Here is a 27,826-nt window from a genome sequence, read left to right on the forward strand (position 1 = left end):
GACCTGTAGTTGTAGGGTTTTTCTTAATTTGCATAACAAATTTATTTTAAGTTTACCTGTTCTCAACTTCTCAAACTTCCCCTCACATTCTCTCGCCAGGATGTAAATTTAAAGGGAAGTGCTATTTAAACGTGTGGTTATCTCAGTTTATTCAGAGCGTGTTTTGCTAGCCTAGCGCACGTTTCGTTGTTACGTTCGTTTCGTATTTTCGCGGTAACTCGAGTTTGGCCCTTTGGCCGTTTTCAGTTTAGTATCACGCCGGTTAGATCTCTACGAGTCCATCTCTTAGGAGTAATTTTGAAGTGCGTTCTTGCACTCGTTTTATTTTTCAGATTTGATTTTGTATTCGCGTCTATGTTTAAGTTAGCGCCGCAAGTGAACGGTGTTTTTATAAAGCACGAAGTCCGTGCTTTCTGTTATTTTAGTTTGTGTTAATAAAGGGTTATTTTCACCCTTCTTCTGTGCTGGTATTTATTTCATGCCTGTGCGAGAATTCGCCAGGTTCATCGTAGGATCTAAGTTTATGCATGTGGACAGTTAGAGATAGATCTTACATAGTGCCCATTGAGAGATGAAGCAGACAGAATAATAATAAATAATAATATGCTTTAGAATCCGATGGCAAACACTTTGAAATCCAACCTGAAAACAACCCTATATTTAAGGATGTTTTCTCAGTTTTTGCTTCAAATTGTTTTAATTTGTGTAAGACAGTTTGCCACTTAGATATATGTTCTGTATCCTGTATCTCATTAGATTAGGGTAGATATATGTTCTATATCCTGTATCTCATTCTTATTAATTAGTTTGCAAACTTTTGCCAAACATTAATCGTGTTTGTTAAATAAAGTATACTTCAATTTTCGATCACATATGTCAGCGTGCTCATGCAGGATGTCTTATACTTTTTGATAATTGTTTTAAATCTTATGAAATCAAGAAGTGGCTTATCGCAGTGCCGTTTGTAATAAAGGCTTAATCATAAAGGTGGATTTATTTTTCCCAATAGGTGGTGCTTTCACAATATTCATTCGTTAGTTTTCGCTTTCTACAGTATTACTAATAACTGAAGACCATCGTGAAATCTCAATTGCATAGTTTCTTTCAATTAATTTGAAATTTCATTTATTTATTTTGCTGCTGTTGTTATATAAACTTGCAACCTCATCTAAGTGTGAAATGTTGAACTAAAATACATCTTTTGCTAAAAACAATTTACCTCTATGTAAATTCCTAGTCGTTACTCACACTTTGATACATGAATTAAATAGTCGTCATTTATTACATGAAAGATTCAATAAATAACCCAGTGTGTTGTTTCTGTAAAAATTAATATTGAATTACAATCAGTAAAAGAAAACAATTAACTCATCAACTAAAAAGTGGAATTTTCTAAAACCGTAAAAATGTTTCAGTGTCACACATATATATTCTATCTCGAAACTGTATACGCAGCTGAAATATATCTACATAAATATCAAGTAAAAAATCAACGAAATAGTAGCTCAGGTTTACTACATAAAAAAAAAAATCTCAAAATAAATACTAAGATAGTAGGTGAATTTATCAGGGTCAATGTTCCTTCTTACCTTCTTCGGGAACATACAAGGACCTGACTCGGAACAGAGAGCTTACTAAAGCTATGTTCACTAATTGTGGTAAGTAGACAGGATACAGACGAAGGGTATACAAAACCCTTTATTTTTCTCTATATACAATAACTTCCGTACTTCGGAATACACCGACCCGCTACTCGGGGTCTAACGTAAAAGTATAAAAATAAAACTAAACTCTAATTTAACATTAGAATAATAAACGTGGAAGATTGGCCTTATATTAACAGGAAGGCGTATGTAGTACAGATAACTGAGAACACTACAATACGTTTAAAAGTTATCAAGAGGATTAAAACCTCTGGCCTGGAAGGCAAACAGCAACTGCGTAACTTCTAAGGTAAGCGGCCTGCTTTGACTCAACTGCTTCCTCTCTCTCGCTTGGCAAAAAGCCACAACTTAAATACTTGGCGTTCGCCAGACAAACTTTGCATAAAAACCTTAACGCTTATAATTCTGGCCGGAAATAGAAAATAAGAAGTGATAGTAAAGATTTAAAATAAAATAAACGTTAGTAAAACTTAAGATCCTTACATACTTCCCGCCAGAGTTAATTAGTTTGAAACTGAGGTCTAAAACGACCTTGTTGAAAACTTTTAGCTCTAGAATCTAACGCGAGGCCAATCTTTTACAAACATACTTCGCTAGAAACTAGAAATTTAAAAGAAAGAAATTTGTTTTTTTTTTACAATAGCAGCTCCCAGGATATACAACAATTTTTTTTCATCTGTACTGCATCTAAACAGGAGCTTTTATTCAATTCTGGTTCCTTCCAGAGATCTGGAAGGAAAACTAGTTTAATGAAATGTTACACAATGAAATGGCAAGTAACATATAATTATACTTCTCTTAACATTCTTATTTCATTCATGACTATTTTAATTATCTCTCCCCGTGCTCTCTGACATGTGTTTTAAAAGAACACCAAACACGAATGTGTTTCTGTCTACGTGTTCCACACTTCCTCCTACAATCAAAACACTAACGTGTTAAAATTCAACATAACAAGACCTCTTAACACACCCTAATTTCAACTCTAAACCCTGAGGTACTATTCTAAAAGTGGCTAACTCTAAAGTGTAGCGTCAGAGAGCCTAACTACATCATTCAACCTTTAACACATATTCGCCATGCTTTAGTCTTTTTACAGTCACACGAATAAAAAAAATTTTAACATTACTTTCACTTTTACCATATCACGGTATTTCTTAACATTTAAAATAACAGTTCACATTGTATATAAGAACATATCAACATGCCGTTAATTTTACACATTTGAAAACATACATTAGTAGTACATTGTTAACTTCTATTCTTTTCAAAGCAAGTGCCAATTCTTTCTTCATTGAAATACTACATTTCCAAAAAGTCTTTCAGACTAAAACTTCTCTCTTGCTAGAATGTTTTAAATAAAATTTATACAATAACTTTTTTTTTCAATATTTAAGTCTTTACACAACGCTATTATACATAAACTTTAGTTTTACGCGCGAGTAATTTAAAAACATAATACGAAAATCGGTAACAACTCATTTCTCGCCCTTTTGGCGATAAAGGTAGACCTCGCATGAGGTAAAACTTCTTGAAATCTGCCACTTGCAGTAAGAATGGTGTTGGTGTATTTAATTATGGCAAAGCACACGAGGGCTATCTGCCTAAAGGGAGGGATGCCTTTCGTGGAGGACTTTCTAAGGGAAACTGGCTCGTATACACGTGCAGTAAGAATGAAAGACTAACTTAAGTTTGCAAAGTAACATAAAATTTTACTTATCTTTGTGATATTCGGACATCCTTTTCTGGGCCCAGTCTTTAAAGGTATTGTAGATAGTTGTGTGATTTATCCTCCTTCTTGTACGGGCTCGCCCTTCAGTGCTTTCCTCGGGAAGCTTCCTTTTTTCACCAGTTCGGTCACCCTTGAATACCTTCTTTTTCTCCTCTGCTTGTGGTCTTGGCCGTTTGATGGCAGCTGGTCTTGGCGGAACCGGGAAACTTCTGTCGTGTTCCTGCTTGGACCTCGTTGTTGGCCGTTCAAATTTTCCTTGTAACTTTTCCTCCGCCGCTGATGGCCCTTCCGCAGTTCGGCTACATTTACTGCGGAGAGTCCTGTCGGATGAGTCGATCTTCCGTTTTAGAGCCGGGTTATAGTTGCCGTCATTTCTCCTGGTTCTCTTCACATACGTCGTCCTTCTCCCTTCTTCATTCTGGGGGTGTTCGTGAACTCTCTTTTCTGGACGGTGGAACGGCTTCTTTTTCTTGCTACCTTCAATTTTTTTCGCGGGGAAATTTTCTTTTCACTTGCTCCTGCCTCTTATTGGCTTGCCCTTGTACTTGTCGTTTTTCGACCTCTGGAGCTTGTGCCTGCGGTGTCTGCCGTGCCGGATCCTGCAAAAGATCTGAAAATATTTGCATTTTATTACGATCGAACTACGGCTTGATTTGATCAATGTTTGCGGAACAGGTTTCACCATTTCTGGCTTTTAACACTACTACAGCGTGAGTTATTTTTTCTATAACATATGGTCCTTCAAATCGTGGGAAAAATTTGGCAGTTTTATCTTCTGGTGCTGAAAAAAGTGAATGCTTAATTTTTAAAACTTCATCCCCTATTTTATAAGTTACTCCCCGTCGTTTCAAATCATAATAGAGCTTCTGTTTTCTTTGTGCTACTTCCGTATTCTTTTTTGCTTCTTTTATTAGTTTTTCTATATCACCCATTTTAAATTCTGGGGCTCTTTGTTGCACATAAAATAATTTATCTAACGTTGTTATAATCTTTCTGCCTAGAAATAACTCAGCAGGAGTTTTGCCCGTTGTATCATGTTGTGCGGTCCTAAGGGCGAAAGCAAATTCATTGACATAGTTATCCCAGCTTTTATGAAAATTTTTAACATAACTACGGATAATTTTCACTATATTTCTATTGACCCGTTCCGCTATATTTGATTGCGGCCGATACGGGACCATTTTTAAATGACGTATGCCCAGTTTTTGGCACATGTCTTCAAATATATTACTTACAAATTGAGGACCATTATCCGATATAACTTTTAGGGGCGCCCCGTATTTTAAAATGTACTTATTTAAAATAGAATCAGTAACTAATTTCGCGGAGGCTCGTTTTAAGGGAACAATTTCGGTCCATTTACTAAAATGATCAACCATAACAAGGAGATAGCGACTTTTATTTAATTGACTTTTTGGGAAAGGGCCCAATAAATCGATGCCAATTATTTCATTTGGAAATTCGGATTTAATACCATTTAGAAACCCGGCCGGGCGGAAATTAATATAATTAACTGCTTGACATGTTGGGCAGGACTGGACATACGCCCTTGTTAACTTTTGCAGTTCAGGAAAGTAGACTGCCTCGCGTACGCGTTGGATAGTTTTTCGAATACCAGCATGAGAAGCTAAAGGGCTGTCATGGAGCTCCTGCAGGATATTTAATCTAAGACTAGCTGGGATAACAGGTCGAAATTCGTTGTTGGAATTTGTTTTTTGGAAGTTCGTTGTTGAATTCGTTGTTCGTTGTTCGTTGTTGAAATTCGTTGTTGGAAGTTTTTGTATAGAATAATAGACCATCTATTAGTTCGTAATGGGCCGCCCTATTTCTTATCGCCACAATATCTTGGTGGCTAAAATTTTCAGGATCCTTCAAATACTCATAAATGCTTCCAAACTCAGGATCCTTACCCAGTTCGGTTATTACAGTTTCTCGGGAATTTATTGTACATGCTGTAAGCATTGCCACCTTTACGGTATTTCCTTGTTCGTCTATTTTAATTCTTGATAGGGCATCTGCTACGATATTTTCCTTTCCAGGGGTATGCTTGATTACCAGATTATATTCTTGCAGCTTGAGTGCCCATCTTATTAACCTGGGGGATAAATTTTTCCCTGAGTACAATCTAGTTACCGCCGCATGATCAGAGTACACTGTTATCGGCGCCTTTCCAAAATAGACTCGGAACTTTTGCACTGCTAACAGAACTGCAAGTGCCTCTCTCTCGGTCGCGGAATAGTTTCTTTGTGTTCGGCTAAAAAATGCCACGGGCTGCTGATTTTGCGAAAGTACCGCTCCTACCGCTTATTCCGAAGCATCCGCTGAAATTTCTAAATTCTCATCCTTTTCAGGAAATTTCAACACAGGGACTTGCGTTAATGCTTGTTTTAATTTTTCGAAAGCACTATTGGCTTCGGCCGTCCACGAGAATCTTGCCTTTTTCCTTTTTAATTTTAACAATGGTTCAGCAATAGCTGCAAAATTTTTTATAAAGGACCTATAATATGAACAATGTCCTAGAAAAGAAGAGAGCTTCTTTGCCGTGTTTGGAGTCGGATACTTTTGTACAGCGTTTATTTTTGATTCATCTGTCTCGATTCCTTTTTGAGAATATTTTGTAACCTAAATATTTTAATTCAGGGGCTGCAAATTTGCACTTTTCGACATTAACTTTTAGACCGGCCTCATTTAATAAAGAAAACAGCTGTCTTAAATCCTGTACATGTTGGTCGAGATTATCACTAGTAATAATGATATCGTCTAAATAGATAAATGTGGACTTTCCAAGAACAGGTCTTAACACAATGTCCATGCATCGCTGAAATGTTGCCGGGGCCCCTGAAAGGCCAAACGGCATACGCAAAAATGCATAAGTGCCAGACTTGGTTATAAAAGCAGTCTTAGGCACGTCCTCAGGCCTCACCCCTATTTGAAAATAACCAGTCGTTAAGTCTAAAGTCGTCATAAATTTGGTTGATTTTATGTTCCTTAGAATTTCTTCTATAATCGGTAACGGATATACCGGATATTTAGTTATGGAGTTTAATTTACGGTAATCAATAGCGAATCTCCATCTCTTTGGATGCGTCAAAGGATAGTCATTATTTTTCTTACATAAAACCACCGGGCTAGCATAACTACTTGAGATGGGCGTTATGATCTTTTTACGTAGCATATCGGTAAAATGCCATTCTATAATTTTTTCCTTATTCTTATCATACCGGTATGGTTTTTGACGAACTGGCATTGCATCTCCGGTGTCAATACTATGGTTAGTAACCTGAGTAAATCCTGGAATATCACTAAATAACGAAGCAAATTCACTTACCACTTGTCGGATTCTTCCTTGCTCGTCATTAGGGAGGTGGTCAAGTTTTAACATCGGCGGTTCAGCGTTTTCTGTACGAACTGGTTTCATTGTCAGCTTAAGGGACGCTTCATTAAAATCCAGCGTAGCTTGTGCTTCTGAAAGAAAATCTATTCCTAAAATTAAATGTGCTTGCAGACTCTTTACTATAAAAAAATCACCTTTACTTGTTCGTCCTTGATACGGATATACAAAGGTACTTTACCTACGCACTTACATTTTTCTCCTTGCGCCGCTAACACTGTCGTATTATCCGCATTATATATGCGGTATTTGCGAAAATACTTCCTAAAAAACTTTTCTGCCACACAGGAACACTGCGCGCCGGTATCCAGGAGTGCGGTGGCTGGGATATTATTCACCAAGACTTCAATCTTCGGAAGAGTCAAATTTTTCACCATTACTGTATTTAACTTGTAGGAAGAGGGGTTTTTCGGATTTCCGCACCCTCTCGTCAGCAGAAATCCGTTTTAGTTTAAATTATTTTTCCTTTCCGTGCTTTCCTTCTTTTTCCACTGGCCTTGAGACTTTTTTCCTGGGTTGCTATTGAACTGTTGACGTTCGCCGGCTGTTTTTGAATGCTCGGGTTTCCTTGCCCACTGATTCGCTTTTTCTGCGTAGCCATGTGCTTGAGTTTTCTGTAGTCTTGGCGTACCAAATTGGTTTCGCTGTTGATACTGGCGTCTTCTTTCGACGTCCGCCGTTCTTCTACTTTCAAATTGGATTGCTAGCTCAAATAACTTTTCCAGTGTAGTCGGATTTCTTAATTCAATAAAGTCTTGCACTTGGGGTAGTAACCTCGGCAAAATCACTTGAATTATTTCAGGATCCGGACGGTTTCCATACAAGAGCTGGAACGTGAAAACAAACGTGAATTTTTCTTAAAATAAAGCTCGAGAGGTTTTCAATTCTTTGTTGATATATACTGGAAAGTTCCGTTTCTAATTTCGCACGATCCCTTACAACAGGGAAGGCTTTTAGTAGGGCAGTCTTGAAATTTTCGTAAGTATAGGTGGGACTTCCTGCTTGACCCAAGAGACTTCTGCCTATACATTTGAACCAGTTAAGCGCTTGGCCCCTCAAAGCGCTGATAGCTAAGGTAACTTTTTGAAACTCGTGCACGGGGTAGAGCATGAAGTGGTCATCCAATTTTTCCAAAAAACTGGTTACCGGTGAGTTTCCCTTAAATGTTGCTTCTGGTTTCATCGAAGCACGCATGGTCTGGACGATGTAACCAAATCCTTCCAGGGCGGCAGCTGGCATTTCTGGATTCTGAGCCGTTTCTGCAGGCAGCGCAGGTTCTTCTTGAAACTCGGCCATGGTTATTCTTCTTCGTTGGGCGCCACTATCAGGGTCAATGTTCCTTCTTACCTTCTTCGGGAACATACAAGGACCTGACTCGGAACAGAGAGCTTACTAAAGCTATGTTCACTAATTGTGGTAAGTAGACAGGATACAGACGAAGGGTATACAAAACCCTTTATTTTTCTCTATATACAATAACTTCCGTACTTCGGAATACACCGACCCGCTACTCGGGGTCTAACGTAAAAGTATAAAAATAAAACTAAACTCTAATTTAACATTAGAATAATAAACGTGGAAGATTGGCCTTATATTAACAGGAAGGCGTATGTAGTACAGATAACTGAGAACACTACAATACGTTTAAAAGTTATCAAGAGGATTAAAACCTCTGGCCTGGAAGGCAAACAGCAACTGCGTAACTTCTAAGGTGAGCGGCCTGCTTTGACTCAACTGTTTCCTCTCTCTCGCTTGGCAAAAAGCCACAACTTAAATACTTGGCGTTCGCCAGACAAACTTTGCATAAAAACCTTAACGCTTATAATTCTGGCCGGAAGTAGAAAATAAGAAGTGATAGTAAAGATTTAAAATAAAATAAACGTTTTTAAAACTTAAGATCCTTACAAATTAAAAGAAAACTTTACAATAATTAATGTAGCAAAATAAGAAAGTAAAGTGTCCCGAAAATTTAGATACAGTAAAAGAAAGCGGCTACACAATTTTATCATCCTATTGTAAAGTTGCGCGCTTCCAACCTGCACGCAACAAAGTGGTGACTGCTGAAAACTGGAAATTAGACAGAGTCTTGAGAAGGGTTGTGTGCTCTTGACGCTCACAAACTACGCCGACCCGGCGGTAAAATAAAAATAAGAAACTGAAAAGAGATAATAACAAGTGACTAACTACGAGGCTCTCTAAACGTAACTAACCTCCCCGCGTTCTAAAATACCGCTGATAATTCAGCAAACTCTGAATATTACGTTGAAAGATTAACAATTTGCCGAGGCAAGCACACAGGCCGAAACGCGTGGTTCTTCAATTTCTAACTAGCCACCTCCACACTCGTGAAGCAAGAAAGCACCCTTTCGAACTCGTTTACTTTCTATTTAACTCATAATACTTCCGCTGATAATTTGAATCCTTTGCGCATTCTACTAAGTTATACATACTCTGGCATTGGCAATTCCAGGGGAAAGTAAGACTTAACAGGAAAGATGGTTTAAACTTAAAGTAAATGTTAGTAAAAATAAACATAAACCCTACATTTGCCGCTGCCAGAATTTGGAAAACTTGAAAGCAGGTCCTACAAACGACCTGTTGAAAAGTTTCTAAAATTCTGAACTAAACCTTAAGAGCCACGTTTACACAAAAAAATTTGTTATTTCACAAAAGGTATAATAAACCTCTGTGTATACTTATTTCTCTCTTCTTACAGCAACTTTTCCTGGACTTCAGCAATCAATCTTGTTCTCTTCCTTCCAGCATCTGGAAGGAATAAGTATCAGTATCTTTCTAAATACATTATAATTTACACTTTCTTCACACTGAATAAGTTTTTGTTTTTAAACGATTCGTTTTCCTTAGTTACTGCTTAATTCACATTCATTCAAGTATTGAAACATGAATTTAACTTTACCCTGGCTCTCCACCATGTGTGGTGTCAAACGTGAATATTCGTGTTTTAGTATTGCAACACTTTCCCTAACCACAATGATTTGTTAGAATTCAAAAACCAAATAGACACGCCCAACTCGACATTCTACAACTCGATGAGCTACTTCAACATTCTTAAAATTCAAGTGTAGGTGGAGAACCCTACAAAACACATTCATTCAAACTTCCGCCTCATTCATCTTTAGACATGCAGGCTTCCGCTCTAAAACATGATTTTATCTACAGTTTAATACTTAAATTTGAATTCATTGCTTTTGAGCATCTACTTTTAGCATCTAAAATTTTATGCTTCTAGACTGAATTCTACTTTTACATAACTTTCAAGTGTTTACGTATATTTACAAAATTCTAATACATATGATTTTTACAATTTACCATAAAATGAATAAGAGAAAAATAAATTTTTACTTTACTCATTCTTCGCCAAGCTGGCGGCACTGAAACTAAAGTTCTTATTAATACAAGAATACGAAGTTATTTTTATCTTTGGCCAAATTTTGGCTTTAACATAACAGAATTAGTCTTTCGACCAACAGAAACTGCTTGTTCTTAGATTTTATACTTAAAATAATACTTTTGCCTTAGTTAAATAAAGTAAAACAAAACTAAGTCTCAACCGAGACACATTGACTTCCGTCAAAACATAGAACTTCGTATTTACGCATAACATTTCGAACAAAAGAAAAAAAATATAGAAGATTTTAACTTATCTTCGAGTTTTCGATGATTGAACTCCGACATTCTTTTCTGGAAGAACTGCTCCCACGTTATAGGTTTCATGGACGTCAGTCTTCTCCTTAATGTCCTTCGAGTGTCGTCCACGTTGATTTTTCTTTTTCGCCCTCCGCATGCCGGCCTCTTGGAGTGGTAGTCGTCGGGTTGCTGTCTTTTCCGTTTTTCCCCTGGACGGCTGGTCTTGGCGTCCTCTGGTCTGGAGTCATGCTTGAATTTCTTCTGTTCATGGTGGTCTTTTCGTTCCTCCTGCTGTCTTTTTATTTTCGGGAACGGCGGCATTGTTTCCACCTCACTCTCTGGCCCTGCGAGCGTTCTCCTCGATGTATAATTTCTACTGCGATACATTGTAAGTGGTGTTTTCCTCTTTACCAAGGTTTCTTTACGCGGCGGTATTGCTTTCTTGTTTTTCTTAAATGCTGGAGTCTGAAAGTTTTCGTTTCTTCTTTTCGGTACCGTCGCATGGGTTGTAGAAGGGCTAGGTTTCTCTTCAGTTCTCTGCTTCTTGGGTGGTGGAATGGGTGACGTTACTTCTGGACCTTCTACTTCTTTTACGCTTGAGTCCTGAAAGAAACTTTTAAGGATTTCAAAATCATTTTGATTATAGTATTTTTTCACCTGGTCGGGACTTGCTTTACAGATTTCCCCTCTCTCGTTTTTAAGATATAAGATTACTCCTTTGATTTCCTTAATTACATAGGGGAATCAAATTTTGGAGCTAACTTTGCAGTAAAATTGTCTGGGGCACTTGATAAAGAAAATTTCCGCTTCAACACTTTATCCCCAACTTTAAAATCTGCTTCACGGCGTTTTCTATCATAATATACTTTTTGCCTATTTCTTGCCGTATCCGAGCTTTTAACCACCTGGTCAATAAGCGTTTGCACGTCTTTCTGTTTAAATTCTTGCTCTCTTTGTTGCACAAAGAATAATTTATCTAAAGGCGTAATTAACTTTTGGCCTAAAAATAATTCTGCTGGGGTTTTTCCCGTAGTATCGTGATTTGCTGTTGTTAAAGCATAAGCTAACTCTAGCCATCCCAGCGCTTGTGATGTGTGCTAACGTAACTGCGAATTATTTTTACAATGTTTTTATTAACTCTTTCTGCTGTGCTTGCCTGTGGTCTATACGGAACCATTTTGATATGGCGTATGCCAAGTCCAGTGCATATTTTTTCAAATATTTGACTAATGAATTGTTTACCGTTATCGCTAATGACTTTTATCGGTGCACCGTATTTTAAAATGTATCTGTGTAAGAATGCATCTGCGACTGTTTTGGCTGACGCGCGTTTAAGTGGAACAATTTCTGTCCATTTTGAAAAATGATCTACAATTACTAAAAGAAAACGATTTTTATTTAACTCACTCTGGGGAAAGGACCAAGAAGATCTATGCCTAAAATTTTATTCGGAAATGTAGCGCGAATGCTATTTAAATACTCCGCCGGGCTGTAATTAATATCATTTATTAACTGACATTGATTGCAGGACCTGACATACGCAGTTACTATTTTGTATAATTGCGTGAAATATACCGCCTCGCGTACCCTTTTTAAAGTCTTTCTGACCCCTAAATGACCCGCTGTTTTCGCGTCATGTAATTCCTTCAAAATGCTTAATCGAAGCGAGGCTGGGATGACTGGTTTGTACTCGAGATTTTCGTTTGTTGTTTTCGTATAAAATAATAAATTATCTATTATTTCATAGTTTTCTGCTCTATTTCTTATCGCATCGATATCTGTGTGCTCAAAGCTTTCGGGATCTTTCAAATATGCATAGATTCTTCCAAATTCAGGATCAGCTTTCAGTTCAGCAATAATTGTATCTCTAGAATCTAAAATTTTTGAAGTCAACACAGCGCATTTAAGTTCATTACCTTCATCGTCCAGTTTTATACGAGAAAGTGCGTCAGCTACATTGTTTTCCTTACCCGGTTTACATTTTATTATTAGATTATATTCTTGGACTTTTAAAGCCCATCTTATTAACCTGCGCGTTCGGTTTTTCCACGAGTAAAGTCTACCAACAGCCGCATGATCCGAAAAGACTGTTACTGGCGCTTTGCCGAAATAAACTCGAAATTTGTATACAGCCATTAATACGGCTAATGTTTGTCTCTCTGTAGCTATATAATTCCTTTGTGTATGATTCAACGTTTTACTAAAAAATGCCAAAGGATGGCTATTTTGCATAAGAACCGCACCCACAGCATAGTCCGACGCATCTGCTGCAATTTCCAGGTTTTCGTCCCCCTCCGGGAATTTCAAAACAGGGGCATTGATGAGCGCTTCTTTTAATCTTTCAAATGCGGTATTTGCTTCCGCTGTCCATATGAATTTACTTTTCTTTCTTTTAATTAGTAACAAGGGTTCAACAATATTAGCGAAATCTTTTATGAATGACCGATAGTAAGAACATAACCCAAGGAAAGAAGAAAGTTTCTTGGCGGTGTTAGGAGGTGGGAAATTCTTGATTGCTTTTATTTTTTAATCTTGAGTTTCTATACCCTTTTGCGAAATTTTATAACCCAGATATTTGAGTTCTTTAGTTGCGAACTTGCATTTTGAGGCGTTAATTATAAGACCGGCCTCTTTTAATAATTTAAAAACTTGTTCTAGATCTTTAATATGTTGTTCCAACGTACTACTCGTTATAATTATATCATCTAGATAGATTAAAGTCGATTTTCCTACGACAGGCTTTAGAACAATGTGCATAGCTCTCTGGAATGTTGATGGGGCCCCACACAACCCAAAGGGCATGCGTAAAAATGCATAAGTGCCCGAGTTTGTTATAAACGCGGTTTTATGTATGTCTTCGGGTCTCATAGCTATTTGATAGTAGCCAGACGTTAAGTCCAAAGTAATCATGTATCTAGTAGATTTAATCTTTCTAATAATTTCCTCTATAACCGGCAAAGGGTAAACTGGGAATTTAGTAATACTATTCAGTTTTCTGTAATCGATAGAAAACCTCCAAGCCCTTTTATCCGAAGGAGGAAACTCGTTCTTTTTCCTACCTAGTACGACTGGACTCGCGTACTCACTATTTATGGGCGTTATTATTTTGTTCTTTAACATTTCCTGAATATGTTCTTCTATAATGAGGTCTTTCTATTTATCATAGCGATAGGGTTTAGTCCTACAGGGTTTGTCGGCAGTTAACTGTATCTGATGCGTAACTATTTGACAGCTACCAGGCCGGTCTGAAAACAAGTTTGAAAAAGTACTCACCACTTGCTGGATGGCTTGACTTTCATGGTCATTCAAATGGCTAAGGTCAACTTGCGGTTGTTCCACTGGTTCCACCACCCTCTGGTCCATCTCCAGCACAATAGAACTGTCCTGAAAATTCAATTTGGCCCTCGCGGCCCTTAAAAACTCCATACCTAAAATAAGTGGATTTTGCAAATGTTTTACTACAAAAATTAATACTTTGAGGCTTTCATCTTTTACCTGTATGTTTAATGATAACTTCCCGATGCATTAACAGCTTTTTCCTTGCGCCGCTATAATTTCTGTGTTTTTGTTTTTAAATAATCGTAACCTATAAAAATTCTTCTTGAAAAATGTATCGCTCATGAAATTACCTTCTGCTCCTGTATCGATGAGGGCTTCTACTGGTACATCGCCAACCAGGACTTGTATAATTGGTAGATGTGAGTTTTTTACGATGACCGTATTTAAGTGTCTTTTTGAGGGTTTTTTTTTTAAAACTTCCGGGGTCTGGACCCTCGCTTTCACAGGCCCCTCTACTCGTTTAAAGCTTTCCTTTCAACTTCTGCCTTCTGGGTCCGCGGACGTTTGTTTTCAAATTTCCTTTTTGGCCTTGACCTTCGAGGTTCGATGAGTTAGCTTGATAGCTCTTTCCCCCATAAGAGCGGTTTGCATTTCTGGTCTGCTCATTTGAAGATTGCCTTCGGATATTTTGAGAATACGATGCCCCTCTAGCTTTTTCCGCTATTCTGCGATTTTGAAACTTGACCGCCATTTCGAAGAGCTCCTGCAATGTGCTTGGGTTTCTAATTTCAAAGTAATCTTGAACAGCAGGTAGTAATCTTGGTAAGATTATTTCAATAATCTCCGCGTCGGGTTCTTCCCATACAGCATATTCGTCAGTTTAATTTTTCGCATAATAAAGTCCGTCAACTCTTCTATATCCCGTTGATAGAAACTATATAGTTCGGCTTCTAGCCTTGCTCGATCTTTCACTATGGGGAAGGCCTTTAATAACGATTTTTTGAAATTTTCAAATGTATATGTCTGGCCTCCGAATTCCCCTAATAAAAATTTGCCTATATTCTTCCACCATAGCGCGGCCTGTCCTCTTAGTGCAGATGTGGCGATGGCAATTTTTTGTCTTTCAGGCACAGGGTAGAGCTGAAAGTGATTGTCGAGGCTTTCTAGAAATATCGCCACCGAATGTTTTCCGTCGAAATTGACGTTTGGCTTGACTGACGCTCTCAACTTCTGCACCAGGTATCCAAATCCTTCCAATTGGCTTGCCATTTCTTGTTGTTGTCCCGCGGCTTCCATCCAATTTTCGGCCATTTCAGTTCGACAAGTGTTCGGGCGCCAATGTAAAGTTGCGCGCTTCCAACCTGCACGCAACAAAGTGGTGACTGCTGAAAACTGGAAATTAGACAGAGTCTTGAGAAGGGTTTAAGTCCCTTTTTATTCAACTTTAGAATTTACAAATGTGTGCTCTTGACGCTCACAAACTACGCCGACCCGGCGGTAAAATAAAAATAAGAAACTGAAAAGAGATAATAACAAGTGACTAACTACGAGGCTCTCTAAACGTAACTAACCTCCCCGCGTTCTAAAATACCGCTGATAATTCAGCAAACTCTGAATATTACGTTGAAAGATTAACAATTTGCCGAGGCAAGCACACAGGCCGAAACGCGTGGTTCTTCAATTTCTAACTAGCCACCTCCACACTCGTGAAGCAAGAAAGCACCCTTTCGAACTCGTTTACTTTCTATTTAACTCATAATACTTCCGCTGATAATTTGAATCCTTTGCGCATTCTACTAAATTATACATACTCTGGCATTGGCAATTCCAGGGGAAAGTAAGGCTTGACAGGAAAGATAGTTTAAACTTAAAATAAATGTTAGTAAAAATAAACATAAACCCTACACTATATTTTAATTGCTTAAAATGTTATTCATATTTTAGTTAAATATTTTATTTTTGAAATCACAAGAATCAAATATCATAAAATTAAAAATTTTTAAATTAAAAAAATACTAAATTTTATGCAAAAATTTATTTTTTCTTCTTAATAGCTTGTTTGCTTTCTTCAGGTATTCTGCAGGTATATTAAAAAGCATCCAACTTTTCGAAACATCTTGGTATTTCTGACATTAATTTTAAATAAAGTTATCGCCTTCCATTTCAAAAGGGCCCACAAATGGTCGAGCGGTAATGTCGCTGAACACTGGTAGTTCGCTCCGTGGCTTCGAACAGGCTGTTTGTAGGGGCGTTTTCATGGTTTTCTCATGTGTAACGTGTATACGAGCTGATTTTCCTTAGAAAGTTCTTCACGAAGGCATCTTTCATTTTGGGCTCCAATTCAATCCATTTCATTAGTATTTGTTTAGAGCCTATATCAGTCTTTAGAGACTAGGCATTTTGAAGGCATGAGATGAAAGGAAGGTCTGGTTTCATAAAGAGGGGAAACGTCTTTAGATGATATCCATATACGTCACTGGATAAATTTCTGAATCTGCAAATAATTCGACAAAGAAATCATAGGATGCTCCGTTTATGATAAGATATGATATTCTATGACGTAATTTAAATTTATACAACCATATAGTCGAAAACCAGTCGTTCTTCACTTTAATCTGCAATGATATCGTTTTTGTCTTTTCCGTTAACACAACTCAATTCTTGCTATTTGCTGGTGTACACATCCAAGTGAACACCCAACATCCTTGAAATAGATTCCCCTTTAAATGTTAGCTTTCCCCCCCCCCTAATTTCCTTCTTTGCTTCTAATTTGTTTTCAGTGCTGATACAAGAAAATTAAGATTTTTCGATTGTTACACTTCCATAAATTTTGCATTCTTGTCAAACATTTTTAAATATCAGTTGCATAGATGATTTTATATAATCTACAACACGAAAGTAAATTACTTCTTAAAACATTCATTCTAAGAGGATTAATGTAAAAATTTATATTTTTATATATATTTTTCAAAGCTGGGACATGACCCAAACTGTCGACGTTCTGTTTGCTTAAAAAATCAAACGAACTTTCTCAGACTTGGACTCGATATTATACCAAAGTATTGCGAAAAGCAACGTTGCATATTCATGAAATCAAGCCCTAGTACACATGACATAATAAAATCCAGACGTGAAAGCGATCTCAGAAGAGAAAACGGAGTAAAGGTGGTGTGGTGGTGTATTTAATTATGGCAAAGCACACTAGGGCTATCTGCCTAAGGGGAGGGATGCCTTCGTGGAGGGCTTTCTAAGGGAAACTGGCTCGTATACACGTTACACATGGGGAAAACCACGAAAACGCCCATGCAGCCAAAACGGAGTAAAGGAGAAGGAGAGAAGTACCAAAAATGAGCAAGACAGTCGTATCAGACAAGTTCTCAAGACGTGACGAGCAAGCAGAATTTTCCAGGAGGATCCAAGACAATGCAGATTCAATAACAACAATATGAGAAATACAACATATTATACTGGCATCAATGACAAACTCAAAAACTACAATAATACAGCAATCAATTTTGCTAAAATACAACACAAATTCCCTACAACAACCTGGACTACTAAATTACAACACAACAAAGTTCAAGTTACTTCAATTTCCAAAAAACATTTTCGAACAGCATAAAAACAACAAGCAATAACATGCGATAAAAGTATAAACAGCAACCAATTGAGAAGCTTAGTGATGAAGTTGTCATCTCCGGCCATGAAGGCGTGTGCTGCCAGAGGCTGGATGCTGCGATCTTCAAAGAGAATTTCATAATTAAAAACTTGAGAATAACTTACGAAGTCACATTGCATGGTTTTGGTAAAGAATTTTTCATTGGATCTTTTGATATATTCTGGAATTGTCTCAAGTTTTAAATCTCTCTTCAAAAGTTCATTACGAATAAGATAGTAAGAGTCAATAATAAGATAGTGGGAGTCAATAATAATACGCTAAAATTTGTTCTTTACAACTTGCAGTTGATGAAGTTGATTTTGAGTAACCATATTCCAAGCAGGAGCTGCATATCAGAGTATTAGTCGAATGCAGGTAGTGTAAATAGGCCTCCTGGTACCCAAGCTAAGATTAGAGTATTTTCCGATGACAGGGAGAAATCTGCACATGATACCAATGGCCTTGCTTTTGACACTTTTAATGTGGTTGGACCAAGTGAGTCTTTGATTTAAAATGATGTCTAGATATTTAGCTTTTATGACCAAAAGAACAGGTTCTTGGAAAAGGAGTTCTTTAAAAACAATATGTTTCTTGGTTTTGCTGAGGATTAAAAATTGTGATTTGCTAGCATTAATTTTTACACGCCAATTTTTGCACCAATCTTCAACAGTGTAAAGATAATTTTGCATTTTGTCGATAGAGAGATTTGCTTTTATAGATTTAATTGCAGTCGCCGTGTCATCGGCATAACATGCTAAAAGAGAATAATTGTCCAAACCAGGGTGCGGAAAGTCCGAGATGTAGAACAGATAAAACACTGGACCGAGGATACTCCCTTGTGGGACGCTGGATCTTATGCGTCTTGAAGCAGATTTTTCTTTTCCTCAGCGACGAAGAATGTGCGATTCTGTAAAAAGATCAGAAGTATAAGTTCTCTAGGTAGTCCTAAATTGATAAGCTTGAAGATGAGCCCCTCATACCAGACGCGGTCAAATGATTTTGCCACGTCTAACATAAGGTATGTGTATTTAATTATGGCAAAGCACACTAGGGCTATCTGCTTAAGGGGAGGGATGCCTTTCGTGGAGGACTTTCTAAGGGAAACTGGCTCGTATACACGTTACACATGGGGAAAACCACGAAAACGCCCATGCAGCCAGCCCGTTCGCGGGATTCGAACCTCGGACCGAACTACCAGTATTCAGCGTCTTTACCGCTCGGCCGCTGGTGGGCTCCGTCTAACATAAGGAACGCAACATTTTGCATATTGTGGAATGCAGATCCGACGAATTCTGCAATTCTTACAAGTTGGCAAGTTGTACTTAGGTTTTTCCTGAAGCCGTACTAATCGTTAAGTGAAAGATGAAGAAATGGTTCTAATCTTGTAAGTATAAGACGTTCGTAAATTTTACCAAGACCTGACTGGACGATAACCATTAGGTTTAGTCGCATCCTTACCCAGTTTGGGAAGGAGAAAGATCTTAGCCTGTTTCCAAGGATCGGGGAAATAATTAAGAGTGAGACAAGCGTTTAGACTACTGGCAAGTTTGCTGATAAGATTTCTAGTCAAGTTACGAAGCATTTTATTTCTAATTTGATCACTTCCAGGAGCTTTTATGATGTTAAGATATCTAATAATATTTGTGATTTCCACAGGGGAAGTAAGTCTTGGAATGTTATGAGCCAATGAAGAGGAATAAACATAGCTTTCCAGCACATCTTTAAAAGTCCGATTCATGGGTTCCATATTAGGAGTAAACTGCTTTTCTAGATGCTCAGCAAATATATCAATTTTAAGCGAGTAGGCAATTTTAATATCCTAGTGAATAGGTCTCTTGGTAATGCTGCTTCTTTTAAGGTTTTGCAGATACTTCCACAAAGAGCCATCGTTAATATTAAGTTTGGATAAAATCTTCCTTAGTTTCCTTTTTGAAATCAATGATGAGCTTCTTAATTCTTCTATTAAATATATTAATTTCTCTTTTAACCCCTTCGCGCCGACTGTCACGTATATGTGCCAGCAACGAACACACTTATCTACCGGCCGACACGCAGGCGTGCCAGAGCATTGTTGCGTTTTCTACCGACTGTCACGTATTTGTGCCAGTACCTTGGAACGTTTTTCAAACTATAATTTCTGTCACAAGATGGCACTGTATGTCCATATGGTTTCAGATACATGTACATTACACCTTCTACTCGAAATGAGAGAAGCATGACTCACATACACGTGTTTTTGATTATATAAACAAACGGAGAACTAAATGTTTCCGAATGGCATGATTTATGACGTCTCTTTAAATCGCACTTTATTCGCACGTGGTAGTTGTTTATTGTAAGTAGAAGTTTTATATGCGCTAAAGCGTTGAGTATTTCGGTTTACAGTTCAGTTTTTAGAAAATAATTAGATCTTGTTAGACGTGAATTCTTTCTGTTTTTACCGTTTCAATGTCGAAGCGTCGAAAATGTTTAACAGAGCATGAAATAGCAGAAATGATGCAAAATATTTCAGATATTGATTCTGAGATTCTGATATTGATTCTGAAAGATTAACTGAAAGACATTTTCCAAAACTTTGTTCGGAAGAGACTGATAAGAAAATGATACGACGATGCTTCGTTTGTTCACATTCCCGGAAAAATCCTCCAAAACGGTAAATGAGTTACCGCTCGGCCGCTGGTGGGCTCCGTCTAACATAAGGAACGCAACATTTTGCATATTGTGGAATGCAGATCCGACGAATTCTGCAATTCTTACAAGTTGGCAAGTTGTACTTAGGTTTTTCCTGAAGCCGTACTAATCGTTAAGTGAAAGATGAAGAAATGGTTCTAATCTTGTAAGTATAAGACGTTCGTAAATTTTACCAAGACCTGACTGGACGATAACCATTAGGTTTAGTCGCATCCTTACCCAGTTTGGGAAGGAGAAAGATCTTAGCCTGTTTCCAAGGAGTTATTACGAGTTATTACGAGTTATTACGAGTTCAAGGAATGTAACGTAGGACTGTGTGTAGATCCCTGTTTTAAAATTTTTCATACGAAAAGAGAATTTTAAGTAATATATTTAGTTTTCAGATGTATAATGTTAAAAGTCATAAAATGGTGAGTAATTAAAATAAAATGTGTAAAATATGCATTTAAACAAGAAATAAGGTAATTAAAGTATATATATATATAAATATCTGTAAAGCATAAGCCGTTTAAATACTCTATAGAGCATTATTAAACAATTCGTTGATACTTCGGAAATTTCATGGATTTAGGCTTAGTAGCAAAAAAGCCCCCGGCCCTGCAGAGACGCTCCCGCAAGACACTGACGGCCTCCGCGATAAGCGCGCGTTTTCGCTACCCGGCTCGAAGGGGAAGGGCAGGGTTCCAATTACGGTGCCATAGTTTCAACATTCTGTTTCTTTCTTTGATGATGTCTCTGATACTGCTTGGGAGACAAATATTAATGTTAGTTAATTGAACCGTAACAGTTGCATCTCTGAAGGCTTTCAATATACTGTCCGTGAAGATTTGTATGGTAAGATCTGTATCCTGTTTGTTGGAGAGCGAAGCGAAAACTGGTGGATGTTTGATTAAAATATTGTGAAAGGCTGTATTATTTCCAATCTGTGTTATTTCTGGTAATAGGAGGGTCTTCTTTTGAAACACCAAACGAGGCAATAACAGGCACGTGATCAGAAGTGAGTTCTGCTTTGACTTCTAAGGAAATAGAGTTGGAAGTATTAGTAAGGATGATATCTAGGATGTCTGAGTGATTTGGTGTAGCTGGACGATAATTTGGTGTAGCTGGACTGAGAAGGCTTCAGAAGAAATATGTAATGCAATCGGATGATTGCAGATGAAATTATGCAATATACGTCTATTGGTGTTAGACCTATGACAGCCCCATTCGAGGTGCTTGGCATTCATGTCTCCTGCAAGATAACTTGATAATCGTCAGGAAGTAAATTTTTTTCAGACTTTCAGAGAGTCTATGGCGTGGTGGATTATAAATAGCTGTAAAATGAATGGTTCCAAAGTCCGGGAGTACAACGGCAACGGTCACACTTTCATATCCAGTAGAAGTGTTCCATATCCAGTAGAGATTAGGCATGATTGCAGAGAATTTTAAATTAGGATAGCAACTCCTCCTCGTCGTTGGGGGAGTCTATCACCTCTGTAGGTGCGATAGTTGGATACATACAATCTATCGGCAGGAATGACATGAGTTTCAGAGATCATGCCGATATCGATATTCTATTCTATAAGAAAGCCCGAAAGTTCATAAATTTTGTTTGTAATGCCGGCAGTATTCCAACAACAAAGCGGATCTGACTTATTGAACTTTCTGGTCGGTGTTAGTATCATCTGATCCTGTATTTGCAGCATTTTGACGAACGTTTGTGCAAGGAGTTGGATTCCTGAACTTTTCAGGAAAGTAACCAAAGTGTTTAAGTCCTCAAAGATCTTTTTTGCTTCTGCTGTGAGATAGGGTGAAGGACTATTATTGGTTTTGATGGCTTCTGGGAAAGACTTATTGATAACTTTTTGGTACACGACGCTCAAATACAAATTGTAAAGGCGATGAACCAAAAGTCGCCAGCCAAGCCCTAGATTCTGTAACCCTACGTTTCCTGTTTTAAACAATCGGAGCAAACAGCAGCAGAAACGGTCTGTAGGCTTTGTGAATAAGCCTCTCGCTACAGCCTTCCTCGTGGAAATCGGAATAAAATGCTGGTACCTGGGCTGATTGTGCGCATGCGCGAACTTAGGTTGTGTGAATCATAGAGCTGTAATGTACTAGAGAGAGAAACGGCAACCCTGAAGGGGAACAGGAATGCGAACCACGTGACGTTTGGAACATTTCCCACATCTTATTTCCCGCGAATCTTCCTTACCATTACAGTTCTATGGAGAATTTGTGAGAAGCAAGTGTTTTGCGTGTAAGCGCATTGTTTCGGACTTCAAAAATGATACTTTCGTGCTCCGCATATGGATGTAATTCCAGATATGTGAAAGATGGAGGAGTAACATTTCACAACTGAGCTTTTTCTAATGTTTTAAAACCTAATTTTATAAAATATAGAGGTTTTTTTATCCACTCTAGTTGCCTTTTTCTAATAAAAAATATATTTTCTAATTTTATATAATATATGCATACTTGAAATAACATTTAAATAAAAGTATCTTAATATATATGTATGTTTCTAATAACTGTTTTCTGAAAAAAATGTTAAAATTTTAGTAATACAATATAATTTTAATTAGTCTAGTATTCTGCTTTGGCGACATTTTTTATACGCCAACAGACTGCTTTGAATACGTTTGTTTATATATTCTTTGTATGCGTTTGCTCATGCGGACATGTGCGAAGTAGTAATGTATGTATTTAATACTTGGTAATGTTGATGTAACACTGTGTAAGAACTGCATAAAATTATGTTTTTTTGGGGGGATATGAATGACTTTATTTTATCCCCTTTTCTTGCATCCAAATATAACAAATTTGTTTACCTTCAATCACGTATTTTCTTTCTTATATCATGTTTCTGGCATTTATTCAAATATTAATAATTTGTTAAGTATTAAGAAAATAGCAATTATATAGCAGTTAAATTTCAAAACTTTAATAGTTTTAAGTTTCTTTTTAAAAATAATGAACATTATTTAAATTTTACCTTCTAAAATTATTTAAAATAAGTATGACTACATTGTGCAACGTGCATAATATATATATATATATATATATATATATATATTTGCTAGTAAAAGGAAGTCTTAATTTACCACCTTTTTGTTTCATAATTTAATTATTTACCACTCTCTCTCTTCCTTTTAACTTATATCTGCTATATTGACATTCATTTTTAGTTCACTTTATTTAATATCTTTCTTACTTTGATTTGCCTACTCTGTAGTTCTCTGTAATACACCGTATTAAATTTCCTTTTCGTATTAATATTAAATTTCCTTTTTGTACTATTTTCTATTTTCACTCATTCTTTTTATGTTATCTATTTTTTTATTTTTTATTCTGTCCTAAGTACTAAAAACCTTCTTTTTTATTTATTTATTTTACTTATTTATTTTTTAGTTTGCTGTTAGTATATTATTTATTATTTAGTTTGTTCTCTCCAGTTTTTTTTTTTATTTTATTTAAAATTTTGTAGACGCCGATGGACATATTGCATAATAATATTCTACAGCATGAAAATTATTTAAATTTTAAAAATTAAAATTTAAAATAAAGTTAAATTTTAAAATAGAGTGTCCAATTTTAGGGAAATTATTAATTTTGGCTGGTGTTTATCGATCTAACCTCTTCTGCAAATTCAACGGCAGCCTCTGCGAAATGACGACTTTCCAAGTTCGCATTTCGAACTGAGAGAAAAGAGAGGAAAAAATCGCCAGCCATGGCGATAGTACGCCAAAGTCTGGATTCAGTTCCATTTCATGCCCAAACTCCTGCAGCTCATTCCTGTGCCACTTTTTCACCCGGTTTTGAATGGCGATGCTCCGTCTAGTATATAACAGGTCTATGGTGTGAATAGCCTCTTAGCTATTCGCACCGTCGGTGCGATTAGCCACTGCACCACCAGCGGCCGAGCGGTAAAGTCGCTGAACACTGGTAGTTCGGTCCGAGGTTCTGGCTGCATGGGTGTTTTCGTGGTTTTCCCCAACAAGAGAATTTTCCTTCTAAAGTCCTCTACGAAGGCATCCCTCCCCTTAGGCAGATAGCCCTCGAGTCTTTGCCTTAATTAAATAACCTAACCTAACCTAACATAGTACCCTGAGTACTATGAGTACGACAAAACGTTGCCTAAATCGATAGTTGCCACCATTTATGGGCATGTACCCTAAATATACCGGTTTTAGAACTATCTAAAATTGCTAGAATCCATAGAAGTTTCGCTGATGAGAAATTTACCACTATTTTCTGCAAACCAGGAGGAAAACTTTCATACTTCATTTTTGCCCTTTGACTATCTTCACTTTCAATTGTACTAATTTAATTTTCTATTATTGAAGTAAAAAGACTGTAGTTAGAGGTGCACCAAAGAAAACCTGTGAAATTTGTTTGGATGTAAATACACGTGTGAATTGTTTTGGGAATGTAAATTTCAGATATCTTAGAAAATTGTCTTAAATTATTTTTTCACAATGAAAGATAAGCCGGTTTCTCACAAAAATCAAAATACATTTAAAGTATGTGTTTTTATTTATGTTTCTTTAGCACAGCAATAAAAAAGATTAATTAAAAAAAAATTCTATTATTATATATTTTAATTAAAATGTGATCAAATTGTTTATAATCTTTCATATTTTTTATCTGCGATCGCATTTTTTTCCTTTTGAAAAACATAAAATAATGTGCATATAAATATTTTATCTTTTCGCGCGATTAATATTTTGTAATATTTAATACTAAATTTATTGATTGCTTGTAAACTCAACAGTTATATCCATTGATAACAAGCAAAGTATGCTACTGCAGATAAAAAATCACGTATTAGAACGTAAAACATTAAAGTATATGTATTACTTAAATACTTAAAACAATAAAGTATATGTATTAGTTAAATTATCCAAAAAGCTCTTAAGTGGGTCTTTTTTGGTCTGATTTTAATGACTATCAATGAGGTTAATGTTCTTATATCTGATATGAGTATTCTGTTTTTCAGTTCTTAACTTTTGCTGAGCGCATCAGTAACATAAATATTGATGTTATTCATCAAATTGGTAAGATTTCTGCTTCTCCTGATGAGGCCAATACATTCTTCCTGGAAGCAATTGAAAAGTGGGTCGATCTCAATTACACACAAGATTATGGTAAGTGTACTGTTTTTTAAATTTTTACTTGTTTGTGAATATATGAATTAATTACATGGTGATCTAATAATTTGCAGCTTTATCAAGGTTTGATAGCCAAATTTGAAACATTGCAGTAAACGTTAACTGGTACTTTTCCGTTATGCATCTGCCACACTTCTTGGTGTCTGAAAGAGAAGCAAACACATGCTGAGACCCAACGATAGCACCATCTAGGGACAATGCATGTATATGTGTATGTATATAAAAACAGGAACAATAGTTAGAGTAGACTTTAAGGCACCCTTTGTATTATGGCGAAGTTCTTGTTTCATTTATGGTAGCCTGAGTAGTTGAATGTTATGGAAACCCTATTTTGATGTAATCGGGTGCATGATTCTGGGAAATTTTGAATCATGAGATATTTTGTAAGTGCTTTTGTGGTGTGTGTTGGTTTTATTGTTTAGACGGTAGAATGGCTGAATGTATTAAGATTAATTAGAAGTTTCTGTACGATTTGGAACAAAAGGGGAAAAGAGCATTAATTGACTGATGCGTAAATGAAGGTTTACTTAGTAGCCATTATAAATGTCCTGTTTGTGGGAAGGATATGTGTCTAGTCGAACGTAAAAACCGTTTAGATGGATTTGAATGGGTTTGTAGGAAGAAAGGTTCAGTTGTGGCGACGCCAGTATACGAATTCGAGTTCTGATAATTTTAGGAAGTTTTCTAATGCTGTTAAGGAATTTTGTGTGCCGCACACTAAAGACGAAGGAACTTCTAAATATTGTAAGTGGATATTTGCTTTTTGTAGTGCTTAAATATATAACATGTTATTTTATTGTTTGGTTAAAAATGTAATTTATTGAGATTATGTATTTTTTGTTTGCCTGTATTATAGAATTGGGTGCTCCTTTGACTTTATAAGTGAAAATATATATCGGTGTGTACATGGAGAACGTGGGAGTGCGCAATGCAAGTTTCTGCAATTCTTAGAATTTTTTTAAGTGAAAATAGGTCGATATGCACATGGATAAAGTCAAGGGAGTGCGCAATGCCATTTTTGTGCAATTCAGGGATTTTTTGGCTAATCTTTGGAATATGGTAACAAGTAGTTTGGCGACATTTTGGTAAGGCGATAAAGGTTACTAGCTAGGACTTTAGCAGTGTACATAGATAAAGTCAAGACTGTGCGCTATGCCATTTTTGTGCAATTCTGGGATGTTTTTTTAAGTGAAAATAGGTCGACGTGTGCATGGATACCGTGTATCTGCAATTCTTAAAAACACGGCAAGCAGTGGGCGATTCTGCACTTTCTCCCAATTTCGCACCTGATCTTCGTCATGATTAAGCACTTTTGTTCCATAAAAGTTCTAGCATAAGCGTAATTCGGCTAGTAGATTGTTGGAAAAAATGTTGAGTAAAAAAAAAAAAAAAAAAAAAAAACATGCCTTTACTTCGAGAAAACAAAATGGCATCCCAAAAAAATAAGCTGTAGCAGGGTTGGTCGCCAAATTTTCGCCAAAAAATCATCAAGTTACCATAATCTAAACATTATCCAGTTTTTTTAAAGTAAAAATTGATCGATGTGTACATGGATACCAAGTTTGTGCAATTCTTTGTCTTTTTATTTTGGCTTTGTGTAGTGGCGATTTTGGGAGCAAAAATTGACATAATGCAAGCCAAAATAATAAGTCAAAGAATTGCACAAACTCGATATTCATGTACCGCCAAGTTTTGCCAAGGGGTATTCTAAAATGCAGTCAAAAGTCGTTAATCCGGACTCGTCGGGACTTCGGCGATTCCGGATTATAGATCATCAGTTTAAATCTGGTAAGATGGCATGCAGAAATTATAAAATTAAAAATATGAAAACGTAATTTATGAAATAAAGAACAATTATGATCTGAAGGGTATCAAAATTTACAAAAAAAAAGCTTAATATTTATTTGTTTACTTCATTAAACATTTCTTTCAATGTAAGTTGTTTAACTTGCTTCGTTTTATGTGATAATACTTTCTCTTTAATTCTATAAATAGACATAATTTCTTGTTAAGTTACAAAGTTCCGCTGTTCAAGTCCCGTAATTGCTGTGCCGAGAATACCGACTAACTTGTCAATAGAAATTTTTTCATTTTCACTAACCTCTCTGTCACCTTCTTCATGTCTTTATCCATTTTTTGCAGCAATTCCACTTTTTGTTTGATGGACATCGAAACATACTTTTGTTTTGTAGATCCTTTGGGAGCTCCAGCATCAGAAATTCTATTTGACATAAGCGAAAGTTCAAGTTTACTTTTATAAAATTGCTCTTACAGTCTGCAAAAAATAATAAGCCAGATCCAATTCGAACATTAAGGAACAACACAATCATCAACATTATCTGAAATAGATAATTAGATAATTTTAGCTTATACCGTCCGTTATACATAAAACACGCAAGCGAAAATGTATTCTGCGCTTGCTCACATGCATATGCACAGTCGTAAAGGTCTTATGCGCACACGTAAACGCCTATGCGCATGTGTCAACGCGGCGCATATGCAGAAAGTTTTTAGCTTTGAGGTCAGGATTATAGATCATTCCTGGTTATGGGTGTCCGAATTAATGACCTTTCACTGTATACTTTTACTGGAATAATTAAACACACACATACA

The 27,826-nt window shown here is 36.6% G+C and overlaps 1 protein-coding gene across 1 annotated transcript in view; it reads left to right on the forward strand.

Moving 5' to 3' along the window:
- Window positions 1-24,413: 24,413 nt before the first annotated feature.
- LOC118185793 (small subunit processome component 20 homolog) overlaps window positions 24,414-27,826 on the forward strand; it is a 219,401-nt gene continuing 215,988 nt past the window's right edge. Inside the window, exons 1-2 of the mRNA XM_085821737.1 lie at window positions 24,414-24,565; window positions 25,042-25,189. Coding sequence (XP_085677863.1) covers window positions 24,521-24,565; window positions 25,042-25,189 — 193 coding nt within the window. The 5' untranslated portion in view covers window positions 24,414-24,520. The remainder of the gene's footprint in view (window positions 24,566-25,041; window positions 25,190-27,826) is intronic.

The sequence above is a fragment of the Stegodyphus dumicola genome, chromosome 8 (genome assembly GCF_044657685.1).
Source record: "Stegodyphus dumicola isolate Sdum_Otavi_A_Nest chromosome 8, ASM4465768v1".
NCBI classification, from domain to species: Eukaryota; Metazoa; Arthropoda; class Arachnida; order Araneae; family Eresidae; genus Stegodyphus; species Stegodyphus dumicola.